A 20,881-nucleotide genomic window follows, 5' to 3' on the forward strand; every position below is an offset into this window, starting at 1 on the left:
CTCAAGGACATGTGCACAGAAAAAAGGAGGGCCGAGGCAAACAAGGGCAGGTACCAAGGCCCCCGCTGTGTATGTCCGTGGTCACCTACCCTTGCCTTGGCCTCCTGAGCCCCTTGGCCCTCACAACTGAGGTCCACAAGGTTCCAGGAGTCTAGGCTTTGAAGGGCTGCCCTACTAATCCATCAGACTTCTCAGATGTCAACACTTATAAACACTGCAGAGAACACACAAAAGCTCCCGAAATGAGGATTACTTACTCTGTGAAGGAGGCACACTATTTTGCTTAGTATTTGACTTGGATTTATCTGTTTCTTGTAGCATCGGTGGCACTTGGGAAGAGCTCTTGTCAGAATCACTTTTTGATAAAATAACAGATGGCTCGGTAGAAAGAGCAGGTGGAAGAGTCTTGATAGGCTATTTTGAAATAAAATTGCCTTAGATTTTCATAAAAAATTTCAAATAAAACTAAGTATCATGGTGACACCAAGAAGCTGCTTAAGAGCAAGTAAATACAAAGATGGTTTCTAAGTAATTTACCAGCAGAAGCACCACAACTCATGCCCGCCCTCTAGTGACGTATAACCAAATAAACCTTTACCTATAATACCCACAAACACAGGCTGAGATAAAAATGAATACACAAAATTAAAGATGTTTGCTGAATCTCAAATAGGAGTGAATAATTCCATTTTCATTAACTTTTACATTTTCCCTTGTCACTGCAAATAGCAGGATTTTATATGTGTTATTGGTTCAATGGTTCTGTCCACTTGCCACAAACTCTCAACTCAGAACCTTCTCATGTGAAAGGCAAAAAGAAAACAGCTAATCTCTGAACTACCAGCAGGTGCTACCTGCCTTTCCCCTTCTCCAGAGTTAAGGATATTTCAAATAGTAGCAGCAGTAGCTCCAGTTTCCTCTCCAAGGAAAAAGATGGTCTCAGAAAAAGCAGGCTAGGTGACTAGTTCTAGCGATTAAAGCCAACTAGTAAAACTCAGGTCCAAATCTTCAGAGTTTTATCCAGCCTGACAGTGAGCTCATGATGCCCAGAGCCTAGACCCCTAGGCTGGCTTCTCCTCTTTAACCCGAGGGCAGAGACTTGCTGGACTGAGGCCTAGCTGTACCGAATGGCCAGGACAGGTGGTGACACAGATTCTGGTACCTGGAGTGCCATGAGGCTGTAACAGACGAGCACGTGAGCTTTAGCTGTGGTGATTATTTTGAGTATTGAAATAAGGGCAAGTAATGCTTCTCTCGCCCCTTGTTCTTCCAGGCTTCAAGAGAGCACAACTGGAAGGGAACAAGAGGCCGATATGTGTACTTAGGGAACTGCTAGGGCTCCTTCCTCCTACTTCAGGTCACGGAAGCTGCATTTATGTTGCTCAGTTCAGCTCTCTTAATGTTCCCTATATTTATTTCATACCCCCAAATTTTAGTACTCATTTTAAATCTCCTTCCCCCACCTTCTCTCACTTATCTATATTAAATCACAGAAGGACTCAAATACCCTTTATAGGATGGCTTCTGAAAAAGACTTATTAAGTGAAATATCAAAATGTCAAAGGACCCTTCACAGTATTACTACTAGACCTATGTATGTACTGAGACTATATCCTTTTATCTCAAAACACTCTCAGGGAATTAAAAGCATTAAATCCAAACAGGAAGTATGGCTCCGAGTTTTAGAATCCTTTCTCTGAGCAGTGACTCAGGTTCCTGTGTGAAGCTGTTTTATTCAACATGTGAGCTGCCAAAGGCAGAGACCTTGTCTGCTTTGCTCTCTGGTGTATCCCCAGGGCCTTAGTGTGCGGCAGGTGCTAGGTTCTCAACACATTTTTTTGGAATGAGTACATACATGAATCATGCAGAATTTCATGGTTACTCATATTTCATATATTTCCATACGATACACTTTACCTAATTAGAAATCAGATTTTAAAGAGGTCTTTGTGTCACTGGCCTAGACCTTTTATAAAATGGTCCCTTCTGACATATCAAAATTTTCCACAGATGGTACATATTTCATACTGTTGCCAAATTTTAAACAAATGCTACATTTCAAAAGGTAGGATCACAGTCCTATTATGTGCACGCTTTTGGGAAAATGCAACCAGTCACATCTTCTGCAAGCCATCTATCCCTTGTCTGCCTAGATATTCAACAAGAAAAAATACAGTCTAGTGGCTCTGGTTTTGCCTGATAGTTACATGACTTGGGCCAAGTTATTAACTTCTCTATCCTCATTTATATGATGGGCCTCACTTTTCCTGTGGGGTTGCTTTGAGGCCAATTTGGTGTATTTAAAATGTTTAGCATGATGCTTCAATAAAATATTAGCAATAATACAATCTCAAGTCATCGAAATTTTATTTCTTAAATATCACAAAGTTACCTGGCTATTTTTGATAAGTGCTTCAGCTGTATCACTAGTGCTTATGGTCTTCAGAGGAAAAGCTTTTTCCTGTTTTGGACGGACTTTAGAGGTATTCACTGGAGGCTCTTCTCTAATCTCTTTTTCTAATTCTTCTGTGTCCTAAGAGGAAAGTAGTGTGTTAGATGATATAAATCACTCATTTTTACTAATTAAGTAGCGTACCCTCCAGAAAGTTTGGCTACCTACTGCACTGAAAGGAAAGAAAACAGCGAGCCACGTGGTCATAAGTAAGGAGTTAAGATTTTCCTGAGTTGTCATGTAATGGTGATAGCGCTTTCAAAAGTCCACTCATATTTCTAGTAATCTAGTATGTTTGAAATGAAAATATCTTGTTTTCATCTATAATATGATCTAAAGATATTTTCCCAGATAGGAAAAGCCAAAGGAAAAAAAAGGTGAATGTAGGAGTGATATAAATAGAAAATTCCTGTTAGAAGCAGAAAGAGCAGGAAAGACAATGAAGTGGAACAGCCAGCAAACTCAGAGTCACGGGCAACACTCCGCCTGTTAGGCACATGGGTTTTTGTAATTTTGCTAAAGTTCCAATTTTCTAAATTCCATTACTCAAAGAATTTCTGTATGTGTGAAATACTACACCTCCTTTCCATTTCACCGTAATACAAACCAAAATGCATCTTATTTACAATTTTAGTCATTTACTTTAGGGTTTACATCTTTGATATCATTTTTAGAGCAATAATTCTTTTATTACAGTATGATACATACAATCTTTAAAACATTCTATAACTTTTCAAATACTTTTCAAGTAAATTTAATGTTTCACATTGTCTTTATCTCTACATTTTCTTGGTTATCTGTATACTATCTTTTCACAATTCAGCAGGCTGTGCTTGATGAATGATGTTTGTTGTTTTGATATTCTACCTGTGCAGGAGAGTTATCTTCACCTTGCTTCTTCTTTTTCTTTTTTTTCTTTTTAGATTTCCCGGTTGGAAGAGCTCCCTCTCCCTTTTCTTTGTCATCATCTGAAACCTGATGTTAAAAGCAAAAGTATTGAAGTGAACCGACTGGTTAAGTTTTCATTATTCAGAAAATTATTATGAAATAATTTCATTCATTTGGTTGTCTTTTTCTCTCAAATTCTAAATAAGAATTAGTAACAATAAAACCGATCTGAAATCACATATTTAAAAAATAACAAAAGTGCATGGAACTTAATTTTTCTATTATCTATGATAGACCCCCTTTTCTCACATCTTTCATCATTCACTATGCGATTAGAGAGCTACGCAAACTTTGGATTTTAAATTTAAACTCATTTCATAGGAAATTGTTTTATTTTAGAATTTAAATGCAGAATTATTTGCATTAAAATTGAATTTGACTCTATTAAGACAATGACAAGCTACAGAGTAGGAGAAAATATTTGCAAACCATATATCCAACGAAGGACTTGTATCTAGATTATATAAAGAATACTCAAAATTCAACGGTAAACAAACTGAACAATTAGAAAATGTGAAAAAGATATGAACAGAGATTTCAAGAAAGAAAATAGACAAATGGCAAAGAAGCACATGAAAAGATGTTCAACATCACTTGCTATCAGAATGCAAATTAAAACCATAGTTACTAATCATCATACACCTACCAAAATGGCTAAAATAAAAAATAGTGACAACAGCAAGTGCTGACAAGGATGCAGAGAAATTAGATCACTCATACATTGCCAGTGAAAATGTAAAATGTATAGCCACTCTGGAAAATAGTTTGGTAGTTTCTTAAAGTATTAAACATGCAACTACTGTACAACCCAGGGATTGTACTCCTGGGCATTATTTCCAGAGAAATGAAAATTTATGTTCACACAAAAACCTGTACACGAATACGCATAGCAGCTTTATTCATAACAGCCCCAAACTAAAAACAACCCAGATGTTCTTCAACAGGAGAATGGTTAAGTAAACTGAGGTGTACCCAGGCCATGGGCTACTACTCAGAAGTAAAAAAGGACCAACTAGTGATACACACAACAGTCTGGATGAACCTCTAGAGAATTATGCTAACTGAAAAAAACAGTACCAAAAAGCTACATGCTATATAATTCTATTCATAGAACACTCTTGAAATGACAAAATCATAGAGATGGAGAACAGATTACTGGTGGCCAGGAGTTAAGAAGTGGGAGGAGACCAGAGGGTAGCAAGTACGGCTATAAAAAATGCGACATGAGGGATCCTTGCAATGATGGAAGCGTTCTGTATCCTGCCTGTCTCAATGTCAGCATGCTGGCTGTGATACTGCACCACAGTTTTATAAGACGCTACTTTTGGGGGACACTGGGTAAAAGGCACACAGGGTCTCTCTATTATTTCTTACAAGTACATATGACTCTGTAATCATCTCAAAATAAAGGGCTTAATTAAAAAATTGAATTTGAGAAGGAACGTCACTGAGAATATTCTGCACGACAAAAATAGTGAATTAGGATTGTTAAATTAGTATTCATATTTCTTCACACATACCATATAGTCGAGTGTTCCATGGAAAAGTGCTTTTTGTTTATTCTTTTTGTTTATGTACAGATGACAGCCAAGATTCCTAGACTCTATTTAAAGGGTGAGATGATATGGGTAACTGCTATTTCTCTGCTCAGCACTATATTCATTAGGATGACTTTGGAGGTCTCAAGAACTACCAAATAGTTTACAGAAATTACTAGCAGATGGAAAAAAAAACCCAAAAACTAAATCATGCACAAACTTAGCTAAGAGATTTTCAGTCCAAGTGGGTTGCAAGTTTTGGAAAACTTCCACAGAAAATTTCACCATAGGCTCACAATGATTAAAATACTGTATGAAAAGATGCATCCTATGAAGGATTTTTAGATCACGGGGACTCTGGTCAGTCGGCTTCACAGCCAATTTATAATCCAACCATAAGAGAAATGTGGTTCATCATGGCAAAACACTATTTTTATTCATGGAAAAAAAAGGCTGAAATCCCAATCTTATAACTTGTATAAAAGAAGTGACATTCTGACAAATTTATTTTGGATTTTTTAAACTTAAAAATTCCTTTATATTCCCCTCTCCTCCCTATCCTATTCCCACACTACCTCCCTAGGAGTAAACCAGTGTGATGATTTCCTTTTGTGCCCATCCAATTTTTCTGTAAATTTATGTGTATTCATACACAAATTTATATAAATTGTATCATACTGTGTCTTTTTCTAACCTGCTCTTCATCATTCAGCAAGTTTTTGAGATTCTATTTAGACTGATATTAATGTAGCTGTATTTCCTTTATTTTTAACATCTGTCTAATTTGCCACTGTAAACAAGTCACATTTTATATCTCTGTTCTCCAAATGATGGGCATTAAATGGGGCCCCATTTCTGCTTAGAAACGTAAAGTGATCTCTGAATATACGCAGAAAAAGACCTACGATATGTGGTAGTCTTTACTCCATTCAGTGGTTCTACTGTTTAATTCTGATGATCAGGCAACAGGGAAGTTTCAGCTAGAAAAATAGATTTTCGATTGTACATTCATTCAACATTCAATAAATAACAGAATGATTACTATGTGTTAAGGTCGTGTTCTGGGAAGCTTTTCTTTTTAGAATAGTTTTAGGTTACAGCAAAATTGAGCAGAAGGCACAGATTTCCACGTACTCCCTGCCCCCACACACGCAGCCTCCCCCATCATCAGCAGCTCCACCACAGTGGTGCATTTGTTACAAGTGATGAGCATACACTGCTACACTGACACATTATTCTCACTCAAAGCCCACAGTTTCGAGTTCACTCTTGGTATTGTATATTATTTGGGTCTGAACAAATGTATAATGACGTGTTTCCACCAGTACAGTATTGTACAGAGCGGTTTCATTACCTTAAAACCCCTCTGCGCTCTGACCGTTCATCCCTCCCTACTCCACAGCCCCTGCCAACTCTAGGAAGCTTTTGTAGATCAAATCCAAAGCTCATTTTTCCCCTTTGACTTTCATATAACCTGTTAGCCGTCCCTCTCTATTTATTTACACCCTTAGTAACGAATCCCATTAGTACCTCTCTTTCTTTGGTCTCTAAAGATAAAAGGTACTATATCCTATGAGAGGTCAACCCACAATCTACTTGTACCTACGATTACCCCACCCCTACTGCCAGGATCTTACTCTCCTAGCCAAATCTCTCTCGAGTGCTTAATTTTTACTTTATTCTAGATCCTTTCTCTCTTTGTTAAAGCAGGGGTTGACAAACTACAAATCTCACCCAATGCCAGTTTTTGTAGAAAGAAGTTCATCTCCATGTTGTCTATGGCTGTTTTTGCACTACTACACGTCCCTTTAATAAAGTTTGCTGACCCCTGCACTAAAATCTCTCCTATCATTAAAATACAAACAACCCCAACAAAACCCTTCCTGATACTATAATTTGCTGTTATCCACTACCTTTCCTCCATCCCTACCCAAACTTGCTTATGAAAAAAATCTTATACTTCTTATTACTATTTTTTAACCATCATTTACTCAACTTACGCCAATATGGCTACCATTCCAAAATTTCTGACGAAACTGCTCTGTATACCAGAGAGCAAATGCCTCAGCTTCTGTGACCCAGAACTCTCCTGTCTCTTTCATGGGCTTTTGTTTCTCCTTAGTTGGGAGTTCCCCAGATTTCTATGCTCATTACACTTCTCTTCTTGACTCCATAGATTTTCCCACGTATTTCACTTACCCTTAAAGTTTTAACAACCATCTACTAGTAACTTCTAAACACAGATCTTTTCCCTAAGCTCTAACCTAGTACAACCAACTTTTCTTAGACATATCTACAAAACATCCTGCACTTTAACTTAATCAAATTGAACCAACCATTTCCCCTCACTTAACTAGCTTTTGCTCCTATATTCTCTGTTGGGAGCACCATTTCCACGTTCTCAGTTACCTAAGCTACAATCCTGGGAGTCATTTTTGATGGTTCTTTCTTCAGTCAACTCTAAACATATTCTGTTGATTTTACTTCAATTGATTTCTCCAATCTGTCCTCTACTCTGCATACCATTCTTACCACTACTGTACTTGATTACTAAACAACCTCTTAATGGGGTTCATTTTACAATTCACATACTGCCTCAATTCACATACTCCTCCACTCCTTTTTCTACATGGGTTGCCAGAGTAGCCAAAAGGAAACCTCCACTTCAGCTTAAAATCCTTCCATTATTTATAGGATAAAATCCAAGGTTTTAAACATGACATTCAAGGACCTCTAGAATCTGGTTCCTGCTTCCTTCTCCAGTCTCATTTCTGACCACTCTTTGCTTCACATTCTGCTTTTACTTCTGGGGTGCCTTTGCAAAAAAACTCTTAAATGCTTCCATAATGCCTAACACACTGTAACATTATTTTAATCTCCAATGTGCCCTTCTCCTTCCCCTCCTCCCTAACTAGACTGCAGGCTCCTTGAAGGCAGAATTGTGTCTTGTTTATCTTGTTTCTCCACTAGCACAATACCTGATCCATGGCAGGTGCTCAATTAACGTCTGTTGACTGTTAATAGCCCTATTATCTTCAGAGCCTCTTTGACTTTTCTCCCTGATTTCTACAACCAACCAGTAGAAAAGTTCAGTCAGTAGTTTCACGTCTCTTGTAAATATCAATTCCGTTTATTTTTCAAAGCTATCAGCTTAGTTCATCATTTCCTCTCTTGACTCCTGTAATGGCCTATTTAACACTTACTCAAAATGGTACAAAACAGTCTCCCAAACCTGTCTTCTCATCTTTCTGCTTTATCCAGCCTAATTTTTCTAACCCTAAAAATTACGAGGTTATCACTAGTTTAAAAAAGTTGTCAACAGGTTCTCATTACTTACAGAATTTCATAAAAAATGTGGCAAGGCATGTATCATTCATTTCATCTATTTATTCATTTACTGAATACTAAGCATGTTGCTAGAGCTACAAAAATAAAAACTTCATGGTCCCTTTCTTTAAGGAACACAACTTGGGAGGGGAAGATTGACACAGATACAATCGACCCTCCCCCCGATTGCACACGTGTGTTACACCTCTCCACCACAGGTGTTACTTACTTTCCTACCTTGGTCCCTCTTTCATGATGGTCTCAGCCTTCTCTGCTGCAATGAAGCTTTCCTTAATCTTTCACTGAGAACCAATCTACACTTCTCTAAATACACTAAATTGGTAGGCCGATTAGAGGACAGGAAATTGTGCATTTTGTTTTCTGATCAGTGTCTAATTGTGCCTCCACATAGTAGAATCCTCAATAATTTGTGGAAACAGTGATATGGAGAAGACATGTGGACATATGATAATTGAAGCAAATATGACTAGAATGCCTCTCTGAAGCAATTCTACCCTTCGGATATATTTAGAAAAGGAATGTAACCCTTAATAATTTTAATACAGTTGGGTGCACAGAGAAATAAACATACCCACCAACCCCTTTACTCACTTTCTGATCATCAGGAATTGGTTCTTGGGACTTTAGAAGTGAAGCTCTTTCTTCGTCTACCCAATTCCCCCACTCTTCTGCTGGCGCATTCCAATCAGAGCTGGGATCAGCAGAAGACAGACCATCTAAAATTTAACAATGTTAATTAGGTATCTATCGTTTCTGCCAAAACTAAAATGCAAAACCCCAAATTCCTTACAATGAACTAAGCTGTAATTTTAAACTATTGCTCTTCTTTCTCCCAAGCACATTTTAAGAGTCCGGAAAAAAACGGTAACATAATGATAAAAACCTTTACCCAACTTCTGCTGGGCACATCATAAGATGAATTAAATGGAAGGTCTAAGGAACTCTAGAAAACTTATAAATTAATCATTTATTCCATTCTCCCTACTTCCTTTGTTATCAAAGGAATTTTGTTATCAAAGGAAGTTTGTCTCCTAATCTGCTCTCTTTTCACTGTTTATGTCTAACTTCATCTATGACCTTGGTCATTTTTTCTGTCCTGATTATTGTAACATTTTGGTAATTGATTATTCCCCTAGGCTACAGAATGTGTCGGGGAATCTTTAACAGTAGTGCCAGAATTATGCTCCTCCCTTCCTTATGAGCTTTTCAAGATTAGGTTCTTCTTCAAATCCACCCAGTCACTGAAAATATTCAACCTCTTCTTTTTCTCCTCTTTTCTAAGTACTTAACTTGTACCTTCTTACATTTTTTCAGATTATTCAATGATACTTCTATCTTTCTAAAATATGTGAGTCCCTTTCAGGGTTTCTAGCACCTTATTCTTAAGAATAGATTTTTATTCCATACTTTCAAATTCTTTCTCTCTAGGAGTCACTGAATTTTTACCTCCTTTGGGAAGCTATCACTGGCTTATTCTAAAAGAGAAAAATAATCTTTGTCTTTACCCTGGTTAAATAAGTAGTTCCCGAATGAATTCTTTTCTCCTCTTCCTGGACATCATTCACATGTCCATATGTACTCCTGTGATGACTACTTATAGCCAAGATAACAGGGTTAGGCTTTATTTCTAAATGGTTAACAAGTCATTCTAACATTGCTTTATTAAAATAAAAAAATCCAACATTTTCCGTTAATGCCAAATGCTACTTTTAACAAATATTAATTTGTTTCATATATATTTGAGCCTTGTTTCCGGAATTTCTGTTCTATTCCACTGATCTATTCCTGGGATAATGCCATATTTATTAATATAACTTTGTAATACATTTTAATATCTAGAACAATGAATCTGCCTACATTCCTCTTATTTTCTTCATTATGCTTATTTTTCCACATGAATTCTATTAATTTTGTCTAGAGAGTAGGTATTATGATACATCCTCATGAGCCTTTAAAACCTGTATTTTGGAAAATATGTAATGAGCTGGGAAAATGCTTATAGAAAAAAAAAAAATGACAGACAAAACTGTCCGTGCAACATGATCCCAAATTCTTATGAAGAGATAAAAAAAATAATACATTAATAATAGATATATCTTAACAATGGAGTTACAGGAACTTCATCTCATTAAGCACTAAGTACTGGAACTTGAGCTAGGTACCAGAATTACAAAAACAAGTATGATACAATCCTTCCCCACATGGAGCTCACAGTCTGTCTATTCAGGGATGAAGATAAGTAAGTACAACAGAGAATTAAGAACAGAGCGACAGATTCTGTCATGGGAAGTGTGGAAAGGGAGAAGAGAGGCTAAACCAGTAGAGGATCGAGAGAGACTGAAAACGTAAGAATTGATGGTCTAGTAGAGGAAAAACATGGAACAAGTGTGAAGTGTTACAAAAAACGAAGTCTCTTCCTGTATTTCTAAATGTACTATTATGAGCAAGTACCCGGAGCCAGTACTACATAGTATTAGCATAGAGGTTAAAAGCATGGACCTTCGAGTCATACAGACCTCACCTGAATATTGCTCTACTACTTAGTAACTGTGATCTTGGTCAAATTTCTTAATCTTAATGGGCTATATACCAACTTCACAGAATTGCTGAGAGGATTGTATGAGATACATGAAAAGGAGTTCAGAGCAATGCAGTAAGTGCTCAGTAAATGGTACCCACTGTTTTTTAAGTGACTGATGACACTAACAATAAAGTCAGTTTCTAACCTATCAAGCATACACAATTAAGAATTTATTTCTCACAATCCTGATAAATCTCTCAGTAAGGGAGGGAGGGTATAGCTCAAGTGGTAGAGTGCATGGTTAGCATGCATGAGGTCCTGGTTCAATCCCCAGTACCTCCTCCAAGAATAAATAAACCTAATTACCTCCCTCCACCAAAAAACAAAACAAAACAAAAATTCCTTCTCAATAAGATACACTTGGTTATGTCTAAATGCAGAAGTCATTTTTATAAGTAAAAATGGATCTAATAGATGTCTGCAACCAATTGTTCACCTTACACCAAGCATTCATTAACAATATTCTTAGGAGATTTGAATGCCAACGTTGTCAGTGGTTTTGCTAAAACCTCACAAATAAGAAACCCAGATTTGGAAAATTGCTGTCTATAACCCAGGTCTCTTAAGGCCTTGTGTTGGGAAAGAAACTTTATTTTGTCAAGAAGAAAAAAATTTTGCCAAGTGAATAGGTGCAATAAATATATAAACTATTTTCTTAATAAATATGGTAGTGGGGGAGTGAGGGATAAAAATTTAGTAAAGATCTTAGTAAAATTATTTCTTAATAAAGGCTCAGATGGTAAAAAAATTTGAAGAATAATTGTAGCCTTCTATCAGAACATTAACAGAAGCATAAATCTCTATTGGCTTTATAAAGCTTTAAGGTGATTTTTCCATGTTTATTGATTTCAGGTTGGTTTTCATATATTTTTAAATTAACTGGTATTAAATAAAATTACTTTAAAAAAACAGATCAATCACCTAAGCCTAAAAACTCTCACCAGGAGACTTCTCAGTGCATAATTCTAAGGTTCATGGGCCTAATGTACTAATAAATTTTTTTTCTTAAAAATTTTTTTTTTGTCGGGGGCAAGTAATTAGGTTTACTTCTTTATTTTTTTGATGGAGGTACTGGAAATTGAACCGAGGACCTGGTGCATGCTAGGCGTGCACTCTACCATTGAGCTATAACCCTCCCCCCATTAAACCTTTTTTTCTTTAGTATTTATTTTATTAAAATTTTTTTAATACTAATAAATTTATTAGACAGTTTCCTTTGAAACTATGTAGTATAGCTTCATTCATAGTATAGTTTTCTCCATTTATAAATAATTTCTCATTTCTTAAAATTGTCCCATTAGTTTACCAAAGTCTTTTCTAAGAGTCATATTAGCTGTCCTTTCAAAATGGTAAGGAATTTGCCTCTCCATTAATTTGCTGGTGAAATAATGTTTTAGGTTTAAGCATCTCAGAGCTCTTCTCTATTTTATCTCAGTAACAAAATGGTTGTCGCTGTTTCTGGTCAGAACTTAATTCAGAATTAACTTTAATAAAACAAAATAATTATGTTAAAAAGACATTCCCCAGTGTTGAAACAGACGATACAAATTAACCCCACTGAGTAGACTCATTTTGCCCCTAGAAGAGTATCATCAACAGTACTACAGCACTTACTGAATATTTACCATGTAGGACGCAGTGTTCTAAGTGCTTTATATGCATTATGTCATTTAATCTTCTCAACAACTGTGAGATAAGAAATACTCTATTTACAGATGATGAAACTGAGGCATAGAAAACAGGGAAGCTAAGATTCAAACCCAGGTAGTCTGTCCTCAAAATTCATGCTCTTAACTCCTTCACTATGCTATGGTTAGTTTATTCACTTTCGTGTGCCAGCAAAAACAAAGTTCTATTCAAAATCTGAATCTGACTCTTTTTAAGAGATTATCCGCTCTTGTTCCTTTATGGTCAAGATAACTGACAGATTAACAACTGCCTTCAAAAAACGTTACCTTTGTACTTCAGCATCTTAACTTCATATTCAAGTGTTTGGGGTAAATTCAATGCCTTTCTGCCAGGTAACAATGTCCATGCCTCAAACCAGAGGGTCAATTTATTAATCATATCACATTGCTAAATGTGTGTGTATATATATATATATACTCTGTAGATGAGTAATCTCAAACACATCATGCATTTTACAAATTTAGAAGGAATAACTAAATTCACTGAATATCAAAATTAGCGATATTAAAGAAGATAACAGAAAAAATAAAATTCATGGAAAAAATGAGGTTAAAGAGAAACTTTGGACTTAAAAGACTGCCAATAAAGCCGTAACAAATTTGAGAAAGAAGGTGCTCCTGATACTTTTTACTTTAAGTATAGAGTCCTGTGGGTACATGTTTATTTCAGTCTTTCATTTAACAGCAAATCATGTTTTTTGCATCACAATAATTTTTAGACAAAAGTGGAGCTATTCTGTCCAAGCAGGGAAGCCTAGAGCCCCATTTGCTCAGTTTCCCTCAGCTTCAACCCACAGCTGCGCAAGACACTTAAATGCTATTTTCTTACAATCACTCCTTTTAGTCCTATAATCACTCCTCAATTCTATTTTGCACATAGCTGATCATTCTTCCCAAAGCACAAACAGACTTTTTCTCCCCAAACAGTGCTGCCCTATCCTTGTAATATTCTGGATTTATCTGGTACTTTATAATTTACCAAGAACTTTCATGTTCATTCAAGATCCCATTAAAACCTCACAACAACCTATGGAAGTAGGGGAGGTAATTTGCTCTATTTTATAGCTCAGTTCATCTGGATTCCCAGAGAAGTGACAAAGTTCAACTCATATGAGGTATTACATTTTAAAATCAAGACTAGAACTAGGTTCTACCTTCTAAACCAGTATTCCAACCCTTACCTCCCTAATCTTTAGCCAGCAGTTCAAGGCTTTTCACAATATGGTCCTTCCTCATCTATCTTTCCAATCTCATCTCCGTCAGTCTCGAAGAATTGTGCTTCAACTAATCTAAGAAACTAATTAGTCTAAGACTAATCTTTGGATTGTGTTGCAAGCTTACCTTCATGATCACAACCATCACCATGGCTGTATCATGTAATGGTTAAGAGAATTAACACTGGAGTCAGACTATCAAAGCTTGATACCAGTTCCTCCATTTAACTAGCTGTGTGGCTGGGAAAAATTTGATAACTTTTCTTTGCATCAGTCTCTTCATGTGTAAAAAAAAAACCTGCCTCACAGAATTGTATTAAACAAGCTAACAATATGCATAAGACTTGAACCATTCAGACCAGTGCCTAGTACAGTCAGATGTTTGCTTTTATTATCATTATTACTATTGGAAACCTGTGTATAAAGCACTATACTAGGTGCTAAGGATACAGGAAAGCCCCCATCTTCAGGTTTTAAATTCTAAGGTTTAATGTTGTGGGAGGAAAAAATAAATCTGATTTTTTTTTTTTAAAATGAAGATAGTATGAGCTTTCTGAACATAAAATGCATATGCTTTTTCTCTTTCTCTTTTTTGTGACTTAACTTTAACTTTCCTACCCATCTACTGGAAATTAGGCTAAGAAAACAATTTCTAGCAATACAAAAACTTGCACACCTCACAGATTCAAAGTCATTTCTGTATATTCTATTTACTTTTATTATACTATTATTATACTACTATACTAAAACCAGGAAGAGAAACAGAACATTCATTTAAAACGAAAAATTTAAAAACTAGAGAAACTACAGAGCAACCAAAAGAAAATTTCAGGTTTAAATACTGCCTCAATCATGAAAAGTTAATTTAGTTTTACTTCTACAAGTATTCCAATGCTCAGTTTATAAGTAGTACACATTTGGTATTAAACTATATTACTATGACCTAAAAGGTGAAAAAGCAGGATTAAAATTAAAACATAAGCATGAATTCAGGGTGCTAGAAACAAAGTTCTGAAAACAAAAACAAAAACAAACTGATAATTTTTAAAAGGACATACTTAACCCAGACCATTCATCATCGATATAGGGTTGATTACGGCTAACATCCCACTGATAATCAGAAGTGGTAGACTGAGAAACTGGCTCAGCAGTAGACCCTTAAATGAAAACGAATGCAATAAAATTAAAAATGGAATTTTCTAATGATGTTTCATAACAATAGTTCTATACTTTGCACACGAAGACTTAATTATTTTTTATTTCTCCTAAAAGGAAAAATTCAGGCATTAGGAAAAAAGTTAAGATAAAGTAAAAGTAGAATTGAGGGTAATTTTAGATTAAGCATGATAATCACTTGATTGAATTCACTGATCAGAAATGTATTTTTTCCCTAGTACCAATCTATTAGATTTTGTCTTTCATACTATATACTTCACACTGGTTATCTACAAATTTCAATTAGTCAAAAAAAGTTTTTTATTTTTCTTAATGAAAAATAATAAAGCACAAAAGAAATCCTGGATGTTTCAGGGTATGCCTATACCCTTAGAAGGAGAGAACTAGAAAATGTCTGAGTTTGCTAGAAACTTCTGCCTAAGGAAAAATAAAACACATAGATGATTCTCTACAAAGGAGAGGCAGAAAGAAGCCAAAGAGATAAGACAGTTTCACTGGTGGTTTAGAGACCAAGTTAAGTTCAAGTACACTTAAAGAGAAGAGAATATTATCTTCTAAGTTTTTTCTGTTTTTATTTTTCGGGGATGTGGGGAATAGGTGGGGTAACTAGAGGTCACAAAGTCCTTTAGCAATTCTGATGAAAAGCTATGGTGAACTAATGTCTAGAACTTACATAAAACTGCATATAGTTTTGGGGGCATATAAATTCAAGGATGCCATGTTGAAAATCATTGGCTCTACAGCCATAAATTAATTTTAGGATGTAACTATAAAGCAGTGGCTCTTCACCAGGGCTTTGTACACCCCAGACCTTCTGAATAAGAATTTGCATACGTTTTGGAGTCCTTTAGGTGACTCTGATATTCACTTTGGATTCAGAGCCAGTGATATAAGGAAATGATTAAGAATATTGGATAGCGTAAAAGACTTACGTATAATCACTTCCTCTCATTTAAAGTTCTTACTAGCTTATATGTTTTCACTTGGTTACAGATGATCTTACTAGCCTTCCACTAATATGCTTAATATACACTAGAAATAGTTATAAATTTTTAATATAAAATTTAACCCTGTAAAATTCATATATAAATAACACAGTAGCTGCTTAGAAGTACTGTGGTAACACTGTTGCTATTTCTTTAGCAGTCCATGCTGCCTTCTCTGAATATATGAAGGGAACAGCACCTGTGTTGTATGATGTCACCAAATGAAGGAAGAAATTCACCGGTACCCCTGGAACTGAACCGTAGTCTGTGAGACCAGGGGCTGGCAAACTAGCTCACAGGCCATATCCAGCCACCCCCTTTTTGTATAGCCCACGAGTCAAGAACAGTTTTTATATTTTTAAATGGTTGAAAAAAAAAAATCAAAAGAACAGTATTTCAAATCCAGATACACTCATCTGGTTTATGTATTGCCTCTGGCTGCTTTCCTGATACAATGACAGAATTAAGTAACAGTGACACAGTATCACCCAAAAAGCCTAAAATATTTACTATTGGGCCCTTAACACAAAAACTTTGCTGACCTGTAAACTAGTGACTCCAGACTCTGGAATCACATAAAGAGTACACTGGGTCCATGAATCCCAGCGTGAACTAAGCATCACAAAACTAAATGTGACCCGTGTTTATGTGGTGTTTGTTAAGAACATATAGCTTCCATATAATTAATAAAAGGCATATTCATATAAGTAATGTAAATTGAAAGTAGTTTGTTAGTAATGATGAATTTTCGAACTCAACAGATCGTCAAAGCAGAGTTACGATGTGAGGGTCCACCTAACCTGAAAGGCTTAGCTATAAACTCATGATGAATACAGGCAAACAGAAATAAAACGCCAAACTGCAAGTAGAAGTATGGCAGGAGTACATCAGTTACAAAAGAGCATCATGACCTTGAAGGGAAGGCCTTCAATTTGCATTTGTCTGTATGCCAACACTTTCAGTTATGTCGTTAAGGCCACAGAATCTTCCCATCTCCACAACAGAAATGAAATAAGCCACTTGCAGATAAGAAATTAGCTCTTTCTTTCTTCCCCTTTTATTAAGGCCTCTGCTACTTCATACTGTATATCTATTATTTTTGTTGATAGCAGTATTTGACTGATTCTTTTTTCAAATAGCAAGTGCTAACATTAATTTAAACAGAAATTTTTTTGTTAACTAAATGAAAGACTGTTTTCACATACCAGAAACAGCAGAGTTAAGTGTGAGAGATGCAAAAGAAGCAGAATTCTGTTCAGAGGTATTCATTCCCCTATCCACACTAGACCAAGCAGCTGTTAAAATAAAGAACGTCACTTGGAACCTTCAATTTGCAATGAAACTTGAAAGATATGTAAAGATTTAAAACTATGATAACAATATTTAAAGACAACCTTAGAAATCAGAACCACATAACACAGCAATTGCTACTATTTATTGAATGTCTATTATGTAGTGGCCTCTTTATGCCAACCACTTCTAACCCTTAGGGCAACCCTGCTAGGCAAAGTTTCAGAGCAGTGACGTGACTTGCTGATGGTTAGAAAATAGCTAAGCCATGACTGGAACTTAAGCCTATTTCCAAAGCCCATGTTCTTTCTCTACTATATCAAGCTACCATATCATCTACCATAATTAAGCTACTGCTTTGTGGCAAACTCTAAACTTGGTACTTGACATTCATTATAGTCAATCCTTACAACTACTTAAAAATGAGGTTCACACAGGCTAAATAACTAGCCTAATATCCATAAAAGCTAATATGTGGAAGAAAAGGGATTCATACCGAACAGGCCTGTCTGCACTATGAGCATGCTCATGCTACTATGCCATAATATCATCTCAACATTTTCAAGCATTTTACTTACATATGAGTATTTATATCCACATACATCTGTGAGACCAGTCACACCTGTCTCTTCTCAGTGACTCACTGCAAATCTCAATTAATGTAGTTTCCTTTCAATTTCAACAAAGGTCCCAATCCATCTGGGCAGGAACTCTAATCTGCTGCTTAATTTTATCTATAGCAACATTAAGCAAGTACTACCATCTAATTTATGTCCTAATTATGAAAATGCTACATAGTTTTCATAAGTAAACTGCAAGTATCTCAAAAGGTCACAATTCTTAAGATTATCTGATAAAACTTGACCATTTCTTTTATTAGATGTCAAAGGATGGTCTACAGCACAGAAATTTATGCTTTCATCACTGCTGAAACAAGGCTGGGAATTTAGGGACTGCCTCTTCTTCCAAATTTTTGTATTTCTACACAATTTTTGGACACTGCAGGGGAAGAGGAGAGAACAAGTTTATGAACAATATTAGTAAATGAGTTTGTTTCTTGGGGATGTTAGTTAACATGAGCCTTTCTAAGCTTAAGGTGATGGGAAAATCAGGTAACATAGGAAAAACAGTTTTTTATATTTAAACACTAAGAATTTGAAGACTATTGCTCCCCCAAACTAAACTAACAAAACATATCCACAACAATCACAATAGAAAAGATTATATATATTTAATGCTCAAGGAATTACAACTTAAAAAAGGCACAAAAACCAGCAAAGGCCATTAGACAAATGGGCGAAGAACATGAATAGACAATTTGTAAAAGAAATAGAAATGATCAAGAAAGTTGTGAAAAATATTCAGTCTCATTAGTGATTTTTAAAAAAGTTAACCAAAACAATTTACGTACTTTTTGTTTATCAAATTAGAAAGATTAAAAAAAACAAGAATATCCAACCTTGGTAGGCATATGATAAATGGCACTTATACTAATGCTGACTAATAGAGAACAACTCTCTTAGAAAATTGTCTGACAACATGTCATAGAGTGTAAATGTTCACATTCCCTTTAACCCAATAATATCACTCCTAAGAATCTATCCTAAAGAAATAATCCCAAAATAAATATATTCAATGCAATGTCATTTTACAAGTTAAAAAGAGAAAAATTATTTCTCTGAAAATATGGGAAGAGTTAAATAATTTACGCTATGTTTATACAATATACTATAGAGCCATTAAATAAAAATAATTATAGAAAGTAAACATTTACGTTACAATATTAAGTGAGGGAAGGGGAATAAAAAAAAATACATATAATTTGGACTATGTAAAAAAACAAAACAAAAGAAATAAAATTGTACACAGGAAAAAAAAAAAGACCGTAAGGAAATGTAAAAAACAGTGGTTGCCATTGAGTGATGTGGTAAGTGTGTTTTTCCTTCTCTTTTTGCAGTTTTCCATATTAAATATGGATTTCTCTTCTATAACACACACACCCCTGAAATTAAGTTGCTTTCAACTCAATGGCTCTCAACAGAAATACGTTTCTCAACTACTGGTCTTTATTTTTAGAATCCAGGGGAAAATTAATTATAAACAGGTATTTTGTAGACTGTAAAATAGTAGATAAATGGATGCTATAAACTATACTTCCATTTACTCTTTTTATTTAAATTCAATAGGACTGTTGAAATTAATCAAAAAGTCTACTCATACATTACACATTACATCACTAAAAATACACAATTGTTAACAATGAGTTATACTGATAATCAAATGTGATAAAAGTATGTAAAAGCATTAAGAGTACATAATAAGTGCTATCGTTCACTTATTTAGTTCCACTTTGCTCCATGCAAAGGATCTGAGATGAGTTAAATGTATCATTTCTGTACAGCATCACCAATTTTTCTACTCATGGATCTGCTTTCCATTCTTGGAAAATTTAAATGTACCAGCTTAAGCATTTTAAACTAACTTAAAATTTTCTAACAGTTCTTACCAATGCCAGAAAATATTGAACGATCATTCCAACTCCTCCCCCAGTCTTTTCCATTTGCGTTAGCATCTCCAGTGTCTTGACCCCAAGCAGACGGCTCAGTTTTCCTCTTGCCTGCAGAAGCAGATGAAATAGAGTTCCACTTCTCCTCACCTGCACTGATCTGTGAGGAGAGTTTTATAGACTTTTCATTCCAGCCTCCTCCATTTACAGTGAGGTTTTCATTCAATCCTGAAGAAACTTAAAGAAGAGAAAATAAAGATTAAAAAACTGATACATGACTCCGTGTTAAAACTGGGATATTTTCAAGTTTCTATAATTGCTTGATTTATATTTATCACTTATTTCCCCCCTCTACTGTCCTCTAAATGGCTTGAGCTTTAAAGATAAAATGAAAATAAAGAATTTAAAAAGTGACATGACCACCATGGATGACTTTTAATTTAAAAACTACAAGTTCTGGTTTGAATTTTATATTACTAATAATGTTTTCAAAAGCAGAATAACTTGCTCAAGAGAAGTACAACAGAGCAAACAGGAAATCACATGTTCTGGTATACTCAGTACACTCACCCACTAAGAGCATAAAGACTTCTCCTTAGTTACATGCTCTTTCCTTAAATATTTACACATATATGCACATACATGTATAATGTGTAAGGCAGTGATTCTAAAACTTGGCTGCACATTAAAATCAAATGAAAAATTTCTTAGAAGTAGACACTGGAGCCTCAGCCCAGACCAATCAAATCAGAATCTCTAAGGGTAGGGCTGAGGCATCAGTATGTACGTGTATATACATATACATATACATATGTACCTACATATACCCATATGCAGGTATATGTACATATGTGTATGCATGTATCTCCGTGTACACACACACAAATATACACATAGGTGTGTGTATATAAGTACATGTTTCTTTTTATATGCATTTGTGTCATTTTTCTAAGCTTCCTAGATGCAGTATCTAGGAAGCCTAGAAAATACTAACGTGTAGTCAGGACTGAGACCCATGGGAATGAAGGAAGCTGACAGTATTAAGAACAAGCTTGAAACAAGAAAGTGCCTTTTCATTTCTGTATTTATGTTTTACTACAAACACTTTAGCTTTTAGGTTAGGTATACCACTCTACTTGACCCAATCTTTATCA

At 35.3% G+C, this 20,881-nt stretch overlaps 1 protein-coding gene across 5 annotated transcripts in view; it reads right to left on the minus strand.

Moving 5' to 3' along the window:
• The window catches only part of MTDH (metadherin), a 51,810-nt gene that overhangs the window by 3,485 nt on the left and 27,444 nt on the right, over positions 1 to 20,881 (minus strand). The window contains exons 6-12 of one of the 5 annotated variants that reach the window (XM_032468045.1): positions 19,728 to 19,964; positions 17,137 to 17,226; positions 14,828 to 14,926; positions 8,878 to 9,002; positions 3,320 to 3,427; positions 2,393 to 2,533; positions 258 to 414 (exon numbers count right to left, since the gene is read on the minus strand). In XM_032468045.1, coding sequence (XP_032323936.1) covers positions 258 to 414; positions 2,393 to 2,533; positions 3,320 to 3,427; positions 8,878 to 9,002; positions 14,828 to 14,926; positions 17,137 to 17,226; positions 19,728 to 19,964 — 957 coding nt within the window. The remainder of the gene's footprint in view (positions 1 to 257; positions 415 to 2,392; positions 2,534 to 3,319; positions 3,428 to 8,877; positions 9,003 to 14,827; positions 14,927 to 17,136; positions 17,227 to 19,727; positions 19,965 to 20,881) is intronic. The other 4 variants (XM_032468047.1, XM_032468049.1, XM_032468046.1 and 1 more) reach the window with 4 other exon arrangements.

The sequence above is a fragment of the Camelus ferus genome, chromosome 25, assembly GCF_009834535.1.
Source record: "Camelus ferus isolate YT-003-E chromosome 25, BCGSAC_Cfer_1.0, whole genome shotgun sequence".
In the NCBI taxonomy this organism is placed as follows: domain Eukaryota; kingdom Metazoa; phylum Chordata; class Mammalia; order Artiodactyla; family Camelidae; genus Camelus; species Camelus ferus.